Source organism: Neopsephotus bourkii, unplaced genomic scaffold (assembly GCF_033783945.1).
Source record: "Neopsephotus bourkii isolate Nb327-2 ecotype Australia unplaced genomic scaffold, CSIRO-AGI_Nbou_v1 NB_1749, whole genome shotgun sequence".
Taxonomy (NCBI): Eukaryota; Metazoa; Chordata; class Aves; order Psittaciformes; family Psittacidae; genus Neopsephotus; species Neopsephotus bourkii.
The window spans coordinates 8,507,725-8,527,389 of record NW_026902223.1 but is presented as its reverse complement, the minus strand read 5'-3'; the positions used below and the strand labels follow the sequence as shown (position 1 = coordinate 8,527,389).

General features: G+C 43.3%; 1 protein-coding gene across 3 annotated transcripts in view; it reads right to left on the bottom strand.

Moving 5' to 3' along the window:
- The window catches only part of OGFOD3 (2-oxoglutarate and iron dependent oxygenase domain containing 3), a 38,124-nt gene extending 18,485 nt beyond the window's left edge, over positions 1-19,639 (bottom strand). Inside the window, exons 1-6 of one of the 3 annotated variants that reach the window (XM_061377061.1) lie at positions 19,467-19,636; positions 18,417-18,634; positions 14,322-14,397; positions 13,366-13,408; positions 6,860-6,924; positions 6,210-6,266 (exon numbers count right to left, since the gene is read on the bottom strand). In XM_061377061.1, the coding sequence (XP_061233045.1) occupies positions 6,210-6,266; positions 6,860-6,924; positions 13,366-13,408; positions 14,322-14,397; positions 18,417-18,634; positions 19,467-19,558 (551 nt within the window). In that variant the 5' untranslated portion in view covers positions 19,559-19,636. Of the gene's footprint in view, positions 1-6,209; positions 6,267-6,859; positions 6,925-13,365; positions 13,409-14,321; positions 14,398-18,416; positions 18,635-19,466 lie in introns of all 3 variants that reach the window. The other 2 variants (XM_061377062.1, XM_061377063.1) reach the window with 2 other exon arrangements.
- Between the last annotated feature and the right edge of the window lie 26 nt (positions 19,640-19,665).

Here is a 19,665-nt window from a genome sequence, read left to right as displayed (position 1 = left end):
CAGCAGCATCCATCCTTCAGGACAGCTACTGGTTCATACAGGGCTAGAACAGGACCATCTAGATCTGCCAGCCTTAGTTGAGCCAACAGCACTTTTAAAGAGAAAGGATTTGTGATTACTGAGTAATAACACTGACAAATCCCACCAAAAAATACATACAGGTTGTATTTAGCTTTGAGGAAATTGAAAAACCAGCAAAGAATGCAGTAACACAGTGAGATGAAAGGAAAACATTGGGTGTTTCTTTAAGATGTAATCCTCTGTGCTTAAAATCTTTATATTGTTTTCTCCCAATTTCTACACATTCTTAGCTATTGTATTAGCCTTCCTCCCAAGTGCTTCAAAAGCAGCATACAAATGAGATAGTCTGAGTAAACACACTTCAGGAGTTGCACATGGAATTACATTAGCAGTTTTGTGCCTTTTCAGCATCAGACTTCTCCAGTGGGTACTACTGAGATTCAATGTAATGGTTAAGGAAGCTTTTCCCAAGTATCTCTGTAGGGAACTTACACAGTGCCTGCAAGAAATGACAATATGAAACCCAGACGTGCAGTGCTAGGCTGTGAAAGTCACCTCTTATAAAACTAACTCCACAAGTACTAAACCAATCCAAAACCTTTTGTTCACATCCTGTCCCTCACCAAATACAAAAAGAAGACAATGTACAGGTTTCATTTTTAACCTCTCACACTCTACACATTCAGGGGTCTAAGCTTTCGGAGTCAGTTCAAGCTATTTTACATGTGAGGTATCAAAACCATCAAATGAAGTCAGAGCAGAGATTTTCAGGTACTGACATGGCTGCATGAACTGAGGTTTCAAGTTGAGAGGTATATAGTGTAAGTTTGGAAACTTGACATTAGGAAAGGATCTGCAGGTGCTTCTCATGCCTGTGGGAGCCTGATCTTCCTGTCTCGTCTCTTTCTAAGCAGGCCTTCAGCAGAGGCTGCCTTACATTTCCCAAAAAGCATGAAGAGTAATTATTCATTTCACTTCAGGAATTGGGAGCAGCTGCCACTCTGAATAACCAACACAAGAATTAACAGCCTACCCCACAAATACTGAAACAGCCCATTCCCTGGCTCTGACAGCAGGCGGCCAGTAGCCACAGCCAGCTGGAACAGATCTACTCTGAAGCAATTAGACATACCTTTAAAGCTCCAGTAGTTGTATTGCTCTCTAAGCAGTGCTGCTTCCTCTTTCAGGCTCATTCCATTCCCACTTTTACAACCTTTCTAATAGGATCTGCTGTCTGATGTTTATAAGGCTCTGCTGAAGCTCCACTCCTCTTTGAGGCTTACGTGCAATGGCTTTAGCCAAGACGGAATGTTTTACAAACCAAGCAGGAAGCAAAGCTCTACTAAACTCTTCCTGATAGACAAAACAGCAATAGAACAGCTACCTGGTTTGGACCAGCCAATGGCTTATCAAAAGAAAAGGAAAATAAACTCAGCAATTTAAGTATGACACAAAGAGAAAATAGGATTTGTCAGCAGGCAGGGGAATTAGTGACTAAGAGTAAAGAAGCAGTGAGGTGACAGGTCTGAAGGTGTGACTGTAGGTGCCATCTGGTCTTTGTGGAAGCAGCTGCCTTTAGCAGACCCAGGCAGCTGGTTTGGGGAGTGTAAGCATACTGCTGGCCTCTTATGTCCCTGTGTGCTACTGACTTCAAGTATTACTTTTAATCCCAGGAGCTTCTTCAAGTGCATGAAGTGAAGAGAGCTGCCAGCCTTGGACTTCTTCAGTTGACTTGTGTGCTCCTGCCTTTTCCTTCCCTGTGAGCTGGCACCCTGCGTATCACAGCATCACCCAAGAACAATCAGGACAATGATGGCATACGTAGCAGACTAACATGAATTTTATGCACACAAATAATTTGCCATTCAACAAAACAAATGGTGAACTATAAAAAAGACCCACTGATTGTAATGGATCTTGGACTAGGCTTCAGAAAACAGGTATTTATCCTTTGCCCTTAAAGCTGTAGTAACATATAATACAGACACCATCGCATCACACAACCAGAGAGCAAGTTCATAGCTTTCCTTCAAGAAAGAGATCCACAGGTAAATAATACTGACCATTCACATCAGAGCTCAAAGAGCAAGAGGGGTTAACTTGCCTATAACAAGAAGCTGAAAATAAGCAAAAGTAACTTTACTTGATGTGCAGACTGCAAAGTAATTCAGAGTTAAGACTGAGGGGAAGAGGACACTTAATCTTTCACTTTGCCTTCAGTGCTCTCAAGCATATTTGTGGGAGCTGGGGAATAACCAAATAATGTTTTCAGCATGTGCTGGATTAGGCCCTGAAGTGAGTAGGAAGCAATTTATTAATTTCAATGAACTCCAAATCTAACATGGAAAAAACAAGCAAAGTAACCGAAACTCACGTACTGGTCACGGGAAACAGAACCCCTTTCCAACAGACTCTGCTCATAAAAAAAGCCCTTTCTAAAGAAAAATGGTAGGGACTGAAAAGAAATAGTCAAGACTGAATTCACATCCCATTGATGCTCTTGATTTTTCAGCATGAAATACTATTCTGATACATAAAACTGTCATCTGATACACCTCCAACAGTGCCTTGCACTATCGTAACAACAAGGAAATCTTAGCTTGTAGCTGAGATAACAAGAACGTCCACTAACCAGTTTGATGCCGAAGGCAAAGGTGCCTGTGTGCTGCAGGAGGTACGTTTTGCAGGGTGCTTTGTGATAATCTTTGTTGCCCTTCAATCCACATTGTCACATTCACCCCACTACAGGAGTCATCAACAGGTTGACAAACTCGTCAGCCCAAACATGACCTCTGCTTCAAACTCCATAAGGTATCTCATCTGCTTCTCTCCAACAGCAAATTAAACACTATACATGGCAATTAAATGTTTACCTTGCAGTAAAACAAAGGAATGACTTCTTTTAGAGATCAAAGAGTTCCCTAAAATCCTGTGAAGCATGTATCTGAACACACACATCTGTACTCCAGCTCATTCTGTGCCCAGGGTATGCCAAATACAGCACATAGCTGTTCTCAAAGCCTAAAAACTTCTGTATAGCCTGCTTTCCACTGACCTGGCCATCTCAACATTATCAGTATCATGACTGCAAGTTCTTCTTTCCCTCCCTTAGTATTCCAGACACAGCCAATACAGTCTATTGGTAAAATTCTTCAGGACAAACACTCTGTACTTCGTGTGTAAATCATATGACAAGATAAGCCAAACTTCAGCTTAGAAGGTGCTAGCAAGGAAGGAAGGAATGAGCCAGCTTGGATCTGATAGAGCAAGAGCCACATTGTTCCCTCAACCACTTCTCATGCATTCAGAAGCAGCAGGAGCCTTGGGCAGGAGCCTCCCCCCCTTCTTGATCCTGGCCCAGTCATTCATCATACTCTTTACTTCATGTCATCCATCTATCAGAAACTCTTGGAAGAGCTCTATTACAAATACTTGTTTCTGCTGGAGATTGCAAGCATTTATTTTCATGAATACAGCAACTATTCTATTATTCAGATTGCTTTGGCCATACCCTGGCTCTGATCAGATGCATTAAACAGACCTCTGCTATGGCAATAAACACACAGGTACAGCACCCAGTCAACAATACAAGTAAAATAATAATCCCCTCCAGAATTTCTCACTGAGTCACTGGATAATATTAAAATGCACAGGGCAGACTCAGGGAAAGGCAGAACAGACAGCTCTGAACAGAGCATATGACCACATCCCATAAAAGCAGTTACTGAAATCCACTTGGATTCAGAGTGAGGAGGGGGAAAAAAAAGCCAGTGAAGTAGCTAGAAGTCTAAGGAACATAGAGCTTAAGACAAAAGGTGCTCATTAGACTGCAGAGTTGCCAGATCAATGTAGAAGCAGCAGCGTAAATGACCAAGCAAAATTACAAGTGCCACAGAGAAGTTTCTGTGAGATACAAGCCTGCCAAGCCCATAGATGCAGTTAGGAGCCACCACAAAGCACAGTTCAAGTACAGTGACAGGAACACCCAAAGCTTTGCAGAACTGTACAGCTTCTCTAGCTCAGCTGCCAGCATCTCCGTGCTGTTCCCAATGACAAGCCCTAAAGGCAGCAGAAGCAGACAATGCAACGTTCTTCTACAGCCAGAAAGTTTCAACAGAAAACATGAAGAACTTCACACATGAAGAAGAAATAAAAAGAGAAAGGCAAACTATCAGCTCCTTCCTCTGCTATTTCTGTAGCTCCCCTTCAATTTGTAAGATATTCAGAGTAAATCTTTGACAGTGCCATTTTCTGCTAAAGTCACAACCCTTGGACCAAGCGTCGGATTTAAAGGTCTCTCTTCAGGATAAAGATGCATCTATTACATGAAACAAGAGGAATTGCTGTAATATGCTTGGCAGATGGTGGTTAAACCATCATCCTAGAAACCATAACCAATTCTGAGGCAATGTAATTTTGACAGAGACCATTTAGAAACCAGCCTCCTGGCTCAGAATGTCTGCTCAGATGTGTTATGGTTGAAATCAGTAATACTTAGACATGAGTTACATTCCTTTAGGCCTCTCAAGAGTATATTTTTAAACTGACCTTGGTAGGTAACTGAACGTAATGAAGATAAACGCTCCCAAGAACAGCATAAAATCATTCCTTAAGGACATAAGGTCCTACAGCCCATGTTAAAGCACTGCCGTTAATACGAAAAGAAGCATTTAATAACACATTTTGTATTAGATTTGTATCCAGCAGACCAAAATGCCTCCTATATTGGCATGAAATACTAATGGAATATTGATATTCCCTAGCAGCTGTCTCATCTCCCAGAATAAGGATCAGAAATCCATAAAAACTGTTGAAAAGCTGAATGTTTCTATTCATATGAAACAAATACTCTTTAGGAAGACACTGCTTCCATACAGCCATGGTATTTCTACACATTCTTTGATCTTCTACAGAAAGGAAAGCAAAATAATTACTACCTTTAAAATACTCTCCACTATTTGGGTTAGACAGTATCTACATTGTCTTTATGCAGTCAAAGCTCAATAATAATCAAGAAAGCAGCTTGCAACCTGCTCTAGTGGAAGGTGTCCCTGCCTGTGGCTGGGAGCTGGAACCAGATGAGCGTTAAGGTCCCCTCCAACCCAAACCAGTCCATGATTCTGTGATTTTTTGGGGCAGAAGTGAACAGTTTAAATGTAGTTCATCTATAAAGATGACAGCATCTAAAAAATAGTTGTTGAATGGAAAAAAAGCTTTAATTGGTTCATATTCTAAGACAAATAAAATTACTATACTAATGAAATGAATAAACCTATTTTGGCAACTTCATAGTACTTCCACCACTAGAGGGAGGTCATATTCCTTCCCAAAGGCAAAGGGAAAAGGCCAAAAGAGTTAAAACGTTCAAGCCAAGTATATTTTAAATTCTGAGAAAGCAACTGAAACACATAACTAAAGATTTACTATGTCTCGTTAATGAAGAATGCTTGTACTTAAACTTTGGCCACGCAGCTTCACAGACACAAGAAACTCATTACGTTTGTCGTCTTTGTTAAGTATATGAGCAGGTCCACAGGAAAGCGAGAAGCATCAGATGCTAAAGCTATCACATTATAGAGCCATTTCATATTCTGGCTTCTTACAGGGAAAGTATGCTCTGCTCCTCTAGCCAGAACATCAGTAATTTGAAGTCCTTCCACTCCCCGCTTTACCATTTTTAATGTTTTGCTACACTTCATCCAAAAAACCCCACAAGCTCCTAACGCGGTAATAGCATGGGATTGTCTGTCATCTAACACAACACCTCTTGGATAATATGTGTGAAATAGGAGTCAATGCTAAAGGATTTTACATCCCAGCTATTAATGTTCCAGTAAATAAGCACAAAACTGAGATGCAGCAACTCTCCTTGCTTGCAGGGCTGGCATCAACCTCCTACACAGAAACAAAAAGGTGTGATGCTGCCATTGTTCTGATTACATTTACACCATAAATACTGTCCTGACATTGTCATGCAGCTAAACTTAAAGCAGCCAATGTTATTGATCAGGGAGTCACCAAAGGCCTTTCTACTTATTTTCCCCAAGGCATCCTAATTCACAGACATTTTGAGCTGCAGAACCAATTGGACATCTGAATCCAAAGGATAATCCCCTCCCAACCTGCAATGCACACAAGAAATAACGCTACATTCTGTGGTTCATCCAGCAGCTATTGGAAAGCTTTACCGATATAATGCAAAATCCTCTTCTGTGAAGATGTCTTGAATTTTGTCCCCAAAGTACCTGAAAAATTAAACAAGTCTGAAAGAGGAGTTGCTGAATCAAGAGTGCCTGAGCAGCACCAAGAGGCATTCTCACCCCCAACTGTGCTTTACCCACAATCAGGAAGTGAAAAAGCAACACAAAAGAATTCTACAAATGCTTCTGAGCATAACACACCAAAGCATTGCTAAATGATTAAATGCTAAAAGATTTAAGGATCAAGAGGCAGCAACTGTTAATGGAATACCCCAGACATGAGAAGAGTCTGCCCACACCATGAAATAAGCACTTGGATTCAAATTTAAGGGTTCAAGCTACTTGATTTCTTCCACTGCTGACAAACCAGACTATAAATGTGAAAAAGTACTATTATTTACTGGTGTAAGAACCCTGAAAAGAAAGGTAATGGCAGCTCTCAAAGAGCCCACTTCAACACAAGATCAGTTTCCCTGCCACAGAAGCACTATAAACGGTCACGGAAACTGTGGTGACTCTACCCAGCTCCTGCAGTCTGTCATTTCTAATTCCAGCCCACAGGGTTTGAGAAACATGGAAAGGCAATGAGCACTGAAGGTGCAGGGTAACAAGAGGCAGCAAGCCACAGCCCCCTTTACCTGTACAGATTAACAAAATGCTTCCCCAGGGAAAGAGCTCCGGAGTGCAAGTCCAGAATTGAGGCCTGGGAAAAGAAACAAGAAAACAGGACAAATGAGCATGAAAAGGTTGTATCATTATTTAACTATGACCTTCAATAACTGTCCCAAGCTGGTTCTCACTTTTCACAGCCTCCCAAGTAAAAATATTAGCTTCTAGCATCCAGATTCACATCCTAAAGCTTACTGTACAATTACAAAACCTCCTGCAGCTTGCTATAAGTGCATAAAATATTAACGTACTATGAAAAAAGCATAGAACCTCTACTCCTGAGATTCAGATCTGATGGAGAAGTGCCAAAGCCCTCCTCCATGGGCTAGGAGGAAGGCACTGTGTTCCAAGATCCCTCCTTGAAGACATTTCCCTTCCACACAAAGATGACTAATTTTCCAATATTTGTGAGGCACTCAAATAGCAGCACCAATATTTATCTTGCCCAACATTTGTTATTAAAACTCCTTCACCAGGAGTTCCTGTATACTTCTCAGATTTAATACGGACATAAAAGTCTGTTTAAAAGAACAATTATAATTCTGAGGCTTACTAGAGCCAAACTTCTTCGCCTCAATTTCTAAACCACTGTAAAAGAAAACCAAAGAGTGAAAAGTTTTTACAGATGAAAATTCAATCTATTCCCTCATCCAATTCAAGCTAAACACTTCTGCTGAGCTCCAGACCAAGCTAAAGAGATTAGTATTCAGATTTGCCAAGAGGGAAAGCTACCTCTCAGGTCTCTAAATCCTCTCTCTAAATCAAGTCAAGTACACTTTTGCATGTCCCTTGCTGTCCACAAAATACATGTTTGTTTTGCTTCACTTAACCAGTGCTTAAAAATATGACTGCCTAATAGCTGGCTTATTTATTTATACTGGAAATATCAAGTAGCAACAGTTAATTAACTTGACCAGCACCAAAGTAATGACATCTTTGATATACAATATCCGGGCAAACACACTCATCTTGGATTTTGGCATTCCTTGATGCATGACATACCATTCCCATTATTGTAACAAAATCCAAACAGTAATAATACCAGAAGGTATGCCGCCTGGAAAGAATGATACCTTCCATCTTACCAGCAACAGGAATTTCTGGGCATGGTTGGAACAGCACTGTTTGAAGCCACTTTGTCTCTATACCCAAATTCAGACAGGCTGGTGAATGAGCAGAAGCAAATCATGAGTCCAGAGGCATGTGAGAGCTGCAGTGCTGGGCTAGCAACACAGCTTATGCTCTCCCTTAGTCTCAAAGCACTTTTGTCCCACCTCCTCTGGATCATGGTGGAAGAAGACACTCATGAGAATCTCTCAGTAAAAGAAAATTGCTGCAGGCTCAATTGAGCTTCAGAGGTAAATCGGAACTCCACTAATGTTTCCTCCTGAAAGGGATATAATAACTTGCTTTTAATAAGCCTACCCAAACAATTCCATCTACCCCTTTGAAAAAATGCAAGGTAATGGTAGTTCTGGTGTCCTCAGCATAAAAAGGACATGGAGCTGTTGGAACAAGTCCAGAGGAGGCCACGAGGATGATCAGGGGCTGGAGCAACTCCCATATGAAGAGAGGCTGAGAAAGTTGGGGCTGTTCAGCCTGGAGAAGGCTGCCTGGAGACCTCATAGCAGCCTTCCAGTATCTGAAGGGGGCCTATAGGGATGCTGGGGAGGGACTCTTCATTAGGGACTGCAGTGACAGGACAAGGGGTAACGGGTTCAAACTTGAACAGGGGAAGTTTAGATTGGATATAAGGGGGATGTTCTTTCCTGTGAGGGTGGTGAGGCACTGGAATGGGTTGCCCAGGGAGGCTGTGAATGCTCCATCCCTGGCAGTGTTCAAGGCCAGGCTGGACGAAGCCTTGGGTACCCTGGTTTAGTGTGAGGTGTCCCTGCCCATGGCAGGGGGGTTGGAACTGGATGATCTGAAGGTCCTTTCCAACCCTAACTATTCTATGATTCTATGAGCTATTCAAATGAACATAGCATGAGCTTTTCAGACCCCCTCTTCCCACAGTTCTCCAAAAGCTTCAGAGGACTGTGAAGGAAACAAGTTCTCACACTCCTGCAAGGGCAGTTCTTGAATAAGCTTGACTCAAGATTCAGCAGCAAAATGTTCATTTATTGCTTTCTGGCTCTATGCAATTGCCTAAGCTACAGCTAGAAGCAGTTAACTGCTCCCAGGTAGCTTCAAATCCATACTTGTGATCACGCTGAAGTAGATTACACAGAGAAGTAACAGGACACCTGAAAAGATGAATTTAATCTAAAACCAAATTGCCTTTCAAATACTTTCAACGTGCTTCCCAAGCACACACATTTCTTCTCGCTTCTCAAGCTTCAGGTGATTACAGTTGCAAAGATGCAAAATAACCAAATGAATCAATAAGAGACACCCCTCAAGAAGTATTCACAGCTTTAAAGACAGTAACCGAGATGTAAGACTAGAAAAGCCACATGAATACTGGCAAGAGAATCTGAAAAAGAAAGAATATTCTTAAGGGTTGTTTCAGGCAGGGGAAACAAGTGAATGTCAAACAGACAAGGACCTGATTAGGCATGAGCACAGAGCTATTTAACAGCCGCCTTGAAAAGAAACTGAAACATTTCTTTTGGCCTCTGCCATTTCAGAACATTAAACATTTGCAGCATTATTTCCTACACTGGGAAAAACACCTTAGTGGGAAGCTGAGTCAACACTGTTACTTCAAGTTCAGCCCTCTGGACAAAGGTCAGCCTGCAATTTAGGTGAGTGGTCCCAGGCTGAAAGCTCTATCCAGGTTATAGGAAGATGGCAGGAATGCTGCAAACAGACATACCCGAACACCTGTTTCCAAGAGGCTTGTTTAAAGAACTTCTATATAAAGTAAATTGAACTTGATTCAAAAAACAACTCAAACACAAATGTATGTTCTTGTGGACTCTCAGTATTGTAGTCCCACATTCCCCGCTCACTCCTCACAATTCCAGAGGAACATGCAACTAACCATGACTCCTCAGCATATGGCAGGAAGGAGCAATTTCCCAAACTTTCAAAGCTTGACAGGCCCTGCCCTTTGATCCTCACTAAAAGACACTGGTAACCATTAAACATATATTCACTTCTACAGCAATTCCTCCACCCTTAAAAAGTTTTAAGTGATACTTTTACAGAAAACAGCAGAAACTGCCCAAAAGAGAAGAACACAAAAACTTATTTCTGTTTGTGTAGAGGAGCTGGTAGCACCCCAAACCTTCCCACTCCTCCTGCGGGAACATTCACACACTAAGAGGGAAGAGCAATGGAGGTTCCACATGGCCACCAACTGCTGAGCAGCAGCAAACTTACTCTCACTGCAAGGCAGCCTTAGAGAGGCCTTCGAAACAACCCCACCTTGAAATCCCTCTCCAGCTTCCTAGAGTTAGGTCTAGATAATCACACCAACACACTGCTGTAAGGAAAGTGAAAGACATCGCCAAGTGCTATCAGGAGACTAATCAAGAAGGAAGAAAACTCTGCAGTCTGTAGTAGAGGTATGAGGTAAGACAAGTATTAGGCAGATGCTTTATCTTCTTGCTGGAAAAAGAAACCACAGAGCTGAAAGCATTTTGAGGACTTCAGAGGTTGGCTGGGAGGACTGAAAGCGGAACAAGGAGGGATATGGTCTGCAGAACCACTCTTCTATGCATGGGTCAGTGGGCCCACACCAGAAGCCTTTGCTTGGCAGTACAGCCATACAGGTTGTTTGCTTCACCTAGTGATTCAGAACTTCTATTTTCCCTTGCAAAAGGGAGGTTTAGGTGGCTACTCCTGCCAGTTTTGCTGCAACACAGGAAAGAGACTGCTGCTGACTGGCTGCAACAAGGGGCTTCTTTTCTGGGGCTTCTAAATAAATGCCAAATGGTCTGATGATACTGAAGAGTTTCATTTACACTAGAGAGATGTTATGACGGCAGCACCTATAAAAATGTGACCGAATGAGTCATTACCAAAGCGACAATGCAAGCAAGGATAGTGAGTAAGTATTAGGCAGGGAAAGAATCTTAGAATCATGTAGGTTGGAAAAGGAGATGTCATTATCTTTAAGAAACCTAAGCTAGTGCAAACATCATGAGAACTGATGTTCTTCATTCACAGAACTTGGATTGCAGAGTATAAAACCATTTTACAGAGGCATACAAGGGAAAGCAGCATTCTGGTGGAGAAGATGCTCCTGTATGGCTTCTGTTTAAAGTCAGACTAGAAGATTACAACAGCCTCTTCCAGCCTCACTCCCTGTGTGAGTACAAGTAAATCTAGGTGTAATTAAAAAAGAAGAGCAGAGGCAAGCTCAGCAAGACAACTGGGACATGACTCCTGGGAGGTTTCAATAATTCAGATGTTTGCAGGAACTGCCTCAAAACAAAAGGATGGAAAAGGAAAGGAGTTTTTGTGCTATACTTCACTGCTCCGAGGAAGGGTAGCAAACAAAAAGAGGAGAAAATTGACAGTCACAAACTGCAGGTTTAGGTCTTTAATAAATTATATCCAGCACAAACACAAATCCACTTCTGTGAATTCAAAAGAAGTGTAACAGATAGGGGGAGAGATCAGAAGTGTTGCTTACAAAGGGGTGAAGAGGAAATCAGAAAGAGTAAAAAAGCAGCGTGCACCTTAACAGAAATCTAAAGAAGTTTTATCTGGAATAGTGGAGAGATAAAAGGGGCTAAAGAAAGAATTAAAAAACACAAACAAGGAGTTATTTAAGGAATTTTTAAGGAAAAAGATCAGTCTTAGAACAACAGACATAACTGCATGGAATTATCCAAACACTCTAAAGCCAAAGAAATTTAAAGCAACCAGCCAGACCCCATCCAACAGGCTTGACGCTTGAGCGGCATACAGGCAAAGCAGCTAGGTGAAGTAAGACTTGAAGCATTTTGTATGTTATGTAGATAAGAGATTTGAAAAGATAAAAGGCTCAAACGAAGAAAGAAAGTTTAATCTCTACATCATCAGCACACATCTAACAGTATTTAATGATATCTGGGAGTCAAGATGCACTACTGGAAACATACCATGACATTGGGAATACAAGCATGCACATCAAAAAAGAAACATGACAACAACAGGGAGAAAGAGGCATGAAAGAAACTAGGTGAAGAAACTGTATTCAAAGGCTTCCCATAAGCAAGCCCTCCTGGACCACTGGCCAGCCTTGTTTTTAGCATCTTTCAGTATTTATACACTGGGTAAGGTCTCAATGCACTATCACACAACTTTCTTCTTGGACCCCTCCCTGAGGACTAACAGCATGCAATGACTTCCTCACATTTACTGATGCTGAGCAATGTGAGAAGACTTGGATGAGAGCCCAGACATCTCAATGGACATTGGATTTCTTAAGAAACTTATTTTATTGGAGCAACAGAATCTTCCTCCCCTCTCTCATTTCCCTCCCCTTAAAAAAAACGACAAAACAAAAAAACCCACTCACAATGATGCTTCCAAAATGATATTTACCTCACTTCATGCCTCTTTCAAGCTTTCTCTGCCTCAGTATCCCCAGTTCCCTGATCCCCAGCTGGATGTTAGCTTTCTGTGGTCCAAATCCATAAAGGTCTGTGTTATGCACTGCCCTTCTAATCCCTCTTTGTGGAAGTCTAATGCAAAATCACAGGTAGGTCCCAAAAGAACAGGATAGGAAACCCATTTGACAACACTAATGACAGGAGTTAAGCTGCAGGTCCCCACAGGCACAGTAATATAGGCCAAGCAGCAAATTATGCAACCACAGAACTGAACAGGGATCATCTAAGGGATTCTGACAGAACTGAACAGAGGATTCTAAGTATATTGTAGAGGGACAACACTGCTTAAGTTTCTCAGTTATCATTTTCCAGCAATCACAACAATGACAAAAATCTTTGGTTTCAAAGAAAAACTTCCTCCTAATACATTCCCTAACTCAGCAGGGGCCTGAGGAAGTTGATGTGTTCACAAATACTCAAGAAAAGGTCTGTTCACGCACAAAGACATCCTAAGAACAAAGACAGGGGAAAGAAATGAGAGTAAGCATGCTCATTAAAAATGAAACCAAATCCACTTCTCTTTAAAGAGTATTACTCAGGGTTGTCTGAGGATATTGCACAGCATTTTTTGTCACTACACAAAACCAATTTTCACACGATGCTATGAACCAGTGCAGTTTAGTTTCAGAAGTCAGACTTGTGCAGTTCTGCTGTAGCAACTGTTTCCAGATGGAGGAGAAAACCAGATCAAGAGAGGCACCAGAAACAGCAAAACTGAGTAATATGAAATCTCAGCTGTTATTGCAGAAGTCATGATTACACTGCTAGCAGAAGTATTAATGGGAGATAAAATAACTTCCCAAGCAAATGTTTTTTCCCCAAATCTGAATGTAAGGAAAAATTCTCCACCTCCTTCAGCCCCCAGAATGATTTATAACCTTGCCTTCACAGTAAAAGAATGTAAAAAGTAACAGGACACTGCTCACCCCTCCATCAGATCCTCCCAAGGACAGTCCCCTCTCTGCTATTCTGCAGGCGAAACAATAACCTCAGATGAGAACTGAAGTCTGATCACTTTGTGCTTTAATGTCATTATTTACAACATGTAACTTCAGTAAGTGGTATCTGACGCATCAGGTAACCCAAATGAGTTAAGAGAAGCTGTTATTTATTGGAAACTGAATCTTGCAGCCTATTATGAAATAAAGTATCTGAGCTTGTAGCCCCTTTCCATAAGTCCCTAACACACCCCCAGTCTTTCAAATTCATTTTGGCCAAGTAAGATTAAGCATAAAAACACCCCCATATCTTGATTCTTAGCAGCAGGGCAAATATACCTGGACAATGCAAATAACCTGTATCCAAAAAGTCAGGATTCCAACTGAATTTGAACTCAGAGTGGTCAGCCCAACTAGGGAGCAAAGCACTTAAGCAAGCTGCATACCACTTTCAGCATGACAGTGATATTCCCCACTGACATGATTATCAAATGCAAATCACACTCAAGAAAGCTGGTAACTTTTCTAAGTGCATAATTTCACAGGGTCCCCTACGGTTTGATTAAAACTCACCGCTTGATGTTCATAAAGCACTCCATGGTCAGCACCAGCTCATAATTACCCAGAAACTAGCTGAAAGGAGGTTTATGGTGTTCTGGTTTTAAAGGCCAAATGGAACAGAAGGCCAAGTGAAAATCCTTTAAAACATACTTAATTGGCTTTCTTTCCTTCTCTACAACACTCATGTCCCACAGAGCTCCATAGAGGCAGACTCTATGGAAGAGAACTGCCTCCACTACAGCAAAACCAGAAAAAAATCACTTTAAAAGAATACTACCTGTTTTAACCTCCTCCTTCAGCTAACATGCTCTGTGCTACACCTTAAACACTGGCACCGTCAGTAAAATGCTCCTAAAAGTCCGCAGAGCTAAAAGAAAAATTACCTACGGATCCTTTCAGCTTCTTCCCTGGTAATCACTGCATCGGTCACACCTCTTCCACACTTCCTAGGCGTGCACCCTGGAACACAAAGAGGGGAGAGAAAAGAAACATCTTTCAGACAAGGCTCCAACCAACTCCCTAATGTTGTCCTGCTCCCCTTTGAAATTCACAGCATTCAGAAGGGACGCTGGTGCACTCACAATATTTCACATCACTTAAACTACAAGAAAGTTACATCTTCACTGTGATGTGCTCTGCACGCAATTAAGAGAAGACAAACCAGCCAATGTCACTGGTGATTCCACATGGATTCAAGTCCCCAGGGCTCACCTAAGCTACGTCACTTTACCTACCATGACTAATGAGTGTAATTCATGGGAATTACACCAAATAAGCTGACAGGTTATTTCCTGCTGCATCCATACTGAAATTCAACAGAATGGAGGTGATCTAAAAGGAATAAATCCCACCACACGAAGCATTACAGCCCTGGAGATGTGGCTGCCACACATGACTCAGCACTTCCAGCGCTCTGGTTAAGCAAAATGTACAACTTCTGCCTTTAAAGACAAACTCCTTTTCCTGTTGATCTGAAAATAATTCTTGTAAGCCTTAAGTCTGCTAAAAACCTTTACAAATTCATTACAAACTTTGGGGTTACAACTGATTTACTGGTGTTCCTTTGCATATCTATCACGTCAAGCTAGATAATATGGCACTAAGAACCACTGTATTTGTCCACTGGAAAAGCAATGTTAACTTGGAAGAAGCAGTGAATTTGAACATTCTAACCACACTGCCAAGAGAATAAAAGCGGTATATTCAGATCTGCTCAACCCCTTCCCTTCCCAAATACATATGGAAGCAGACAACATTCTGTATGGGGTGTCCATACAAATATACCTTGAAGAGAGGCTTTTTATATGAAACTTCACTCAGAAGTGTCTTGAAGCACACAGCTTGGACATATGACAAGAAAGCCTCCTAAAATTAATGGCTAAGACACCTAACATGAAATTTTAAAAGCTCATGGAAAAAGCCAGCAGCACGTTTCAGGTGAAGAACATATGAAACTTCTCATGAAATTAGAAGACTGGTCCACGGGCCTTCAGGCAAGAAGAAATAAGATCAATACTGAGCCACCACAGACCTTAGGATGTCACACTTGGTACTTTACTAGGGAAGATCCATAAAGAGATGCAAAGCCACAGAAGACTTGGGATGAGTGCATTCCCTGGCATCTGCCAATACCCTTATTGATGCTGAACTGAGCTCCTCTTCAAGGATTATTTGCTCATCAGAACACAAAAGGGTGGGGGGAAACTCATGAAAAGAAATCAATCAGTTCACCCATGCAAGTCAAAAGCATTCACCTGCTCTGATGGAAAGCAATTACGATAACCATGACCACAGACTGACAGCAAGAGAAATCCTGACACAGCATAAGTGCTTTGTAGGAATTTCTGCTCCTTCTTACTGGATATACCTTGGCTCTGCTCAGGTGTGCTGCAAAGCCCTCCATTTACACCAGTTTCAAGAAGAAAGAAGCAATGAGCAAGAGTGTGGGTGAAAAGGTGAGGAGCACCAGCAACCTATCAAATACATACACTGTTTCCTTGCTTGGGAAGAGTCCCTTGTTTGATAGATGCTTAAATTGAGTCAAAGGCACCCACGCCAAGCAGAGCGTTTAAACACAGATCAAGGTCAGGAAACCAAGTGGGTTACAACACAGGTAATTCATTCCAATCCCCCAGTGACATTTCACTATAAAAAAGTAAACTGCCAATATCCAAACTGAGCTTGTTGTAACTGTGACATCTTTATACCCAACAGAACATTGGGTAGAGTGTGGAGGACATTATGTGATTTATGATTGAGCTAAATCACAAATCTTTGAGTGGATCTTATGTTTACCAACAAAATGTTTGGGAAGGTTTTTTTTAATTCTAGGAACCCACATTGGTCCCTCTCTGGCTGTTATTTTTGCATGCATTCAAGTTTAATTGGGTGCTGGAAGCTGTGACTGCCTCAGCCATCTGTCTCCTGTTCAGTACACAGGAAACAGAATGTAACACAGTGATCCAAGTGCCTTAACTGCAGCTTTGTCTTCTACTTAAAGTGGTACTTGGCCAAGAACCACATGCTCCCAGCATGATTCACAGAAGTAAAAAGCCTCATCATGATGTTCTCCTAATGCTGTCTGCTTCAAAGCAGGGTATGAGGGGGGCAAAGATTTATCAGATGCCATCCCCATAACCACACCAACGTCCAGATGCTAGACCTTTTCCTCCACTGCTCACATACTTCTCTGCTTTCCACATCCACCAATCTAGTCTCTGGAAAAGAAACTGTCTCCTGGGCAGTGATCATGGATGCTTTGCACACTGACACAATAAATCAGCACATAAGAGACTACACAGCAGTTGCATCAGACACACTAATTGCCACAGTAGGTTTAAGTAGTTAACCATGTCTCAAAGCTGCAGAAAAGGCCAAGATGTGATCACAGGGCTCAGAATGCAGATGAGACTGTGCTCACAGAACACCTTCTGCAAATAAGTTAGGCACTTGTCCTCTGAAAAATTACACTTCTTTCTGTATGAAGCATGTCTACTGGCAGGGAGTGCTATGGAAATAAACCCACTGTTCTGTGACACCAACTATCGTATCATTTGAAGCACACTAGAAGCTCAGCTGTAGCAGTTCAGTTTGAAGCAGACAGGTGCATAAATAAAAAGCTCATCTTAACTGTGGAAACTTCACAGCTGAGCATCAGGCACCAAGTGATGACAGGAATGTGCCTCCTTCTGATACAGAGCCACCAGCTGTGGATGTCAAGCCAGAGCAAAGACAGAGAATGAAAAGCTATTGAGTGAGAGGAAGTTATTTCCACAGTGACTAAAGCTCCGGGGCTGAATCCGGTTTGGCAGAAAGCCGTAATCCACATTTACTGCCCCACCAAGCCTTCAGTAACACACGTGGAGCAAAGAGCTCAGCTTTGGCAGAACAGGAGGCTCAGCAGCTCATCACCGCCCTCTTGTGGACACCGAGCAGGAGACGAGAAGTAAAAAGCCAGAGCAAAGTTTATCACGGCTTCAATTAACTACTTCAAACAGATGCTCACACGTTTCTAATATCACTGATCTCTTTCTGAAAGCACAGTAGAAGGGAACACATGCTATGTGGGTTTTAGTAGATGTTTTTACATTAGCTAATATGCAGTAGAAAGCAAACATCTAATTAGAAAGCCAGAACACAAACTCTCACAAGACGACGTGCTTTTGCTTCTATAAGGTTGACACCAGCCATGTCAATCGTTCCCAAACAAAGCCAAGAGAGGTCACACTTCACCTTGCAGTTCGTATTTGCAGAGCTTGCTCCCCAAAACATCACAAGAATAGAGAACACATTTGTTCCTCTTTCCAGGCAAAACAGATAGAGCATCAGCCTAGGTCAACTATGCAAAATGCGACCTAGACTCCTACTGCTCTTCATCAGAGAAGATGAAACCCTTGCATTCCTCTCAAAGATCCAATATCAACACTCTACAGAAATAAGTGCCAGAGAATATAAATACCAATTTGACAGAAAACGGGCTCAGCTGAAAGAGAGAGAAGCACTTTGCAAGCAGCATCAAAACCTACTACACTGTTACATATCTCAAAACAAGTGTATTAGAAGCTGCCATTTGTGCCACTACCACATGATAGCAGCACAGACAATAGCCTAACTCAGTTCTATTCCATACTCTGTATGGCATTTACCCACAATCTCATCCACAGACCTATTACAGGAATCAGGAGAATATGAAAAGACACTCGAAACAGATTGAGCGAAAGATTTGTTTCACAGAACCCAAGCAAAGCATTTTCAGAAAGGAATTACATAGGAATGACAGAAAAACCTCAGAAGCAGCAACTCCTGGGATGGCCCAAGAAGCCTGAACACTTAGGGATCTAAACAATACACACAGCAAGCAGGTGTCTGGCAGGAACAGAGGGGGTTTGCACTGTTAATCTGGTTTAACAGACATCAAACAGCAGCTAAGGTCCTATGGAAACTGCTTCATCCCACTTCAGACAGTCCTATCCAAATACCTTCAAATCTCTTGTGGCTGTCATAGTCCTCGGAGCAGGGGATCTCGATGAACTTGTCCTGCAGGGTCTCTCGGCGATGGGCCAGCACCTCAGTGACTCCATCCTCAGCACCCAGGTACCTCCAGCTCAGGAGGGCACCGATGGCAGCAGAGGCAAGGAGGAACAGGGCCCTCAGCCACCTCCACCGTGAGTCCTGCTGGCCTCGGCTCCTCTTGGCACTGGGGAGGGAAACAAGGACAGCTCCACATAAGCAACAGACCCACTCCAGAGCCTGATGGACCACTCCAGCCACCCACTACGATACCCCTGTGTTCAGCACTGGGAAGGTCACACCTCGAATAAATGTTCAGTTCTGGGCCCCTCGCTCCAAGAAAGCCATTCAGGTGCTGGAGTGGGGCCAGAGAAGGGCAATGGAACTGGTGCAGGGCCTGGAGCACAAGGGTGATGGGGAAGGGCTGAGGGACCTGGGGCGTTCAGTCTGGAGAAGAGAAGGCTCAGGGGGGACCTTATCACTGCCTACAACTGCCTGACAGGAGGATGGAGCCAGGAAGGGCTGGGCTCTGCTCCCAAGGAACAAGGGATGGGACGAGGAAACGGCCTCAAGCTGCACCAGGGCAGGTTTAGATAGAGATGAGGAACAACTCCTGCCCCAGAGGGTGCTCAGGCATTGGAACAGGCTGCCCAGGGCAGGGCTGCAGTCACCGTGCCCGCAGATGTTCACACAGCGTGGAGACGAGGCCTCAATGCCATGGGTGGCCTTGGCAGGGCTGGGGTAAGGGTTGGACTGGATGAGCTGAAAGGGCTTTTCCAACGTGGTTGATTCCAGGATTCCATGGAAGGGGAGGACCGACACCCGACTGACCCGGCACCCCGAGCGCACGCAGATGTTCAGAACCACCCGCCCTGCGCGCCCACAGCCTACAGCCACCCTCCCGCCGGGGCCGGCGGCGCTGCCACAGGCCGCTCCCCTCAGCCACCGGCCCCGCGCCCTGCCGCACCCCTGCAGGTTGGAGCTGCCCGCCACAGCCACGCGGTCGGTCCCCCCCGTACCTGCTGTGGCGGCGGCGGCCTCCGCGGCCCGGCCCAGCCACCGTCCCCCCGCTCTCGGGACCCCGCGGCGCGGCCCGCCGCTGCGGAGCCATAGTGCCCGTCGGCACAGAGCGATGCGTTCGGCACTCCCCCGCCTGCCAGGGGAAAGCAATCGGCCGCCGAGCAGCAGCGTCTCAGACGAGTGGGCAACAGAACACCA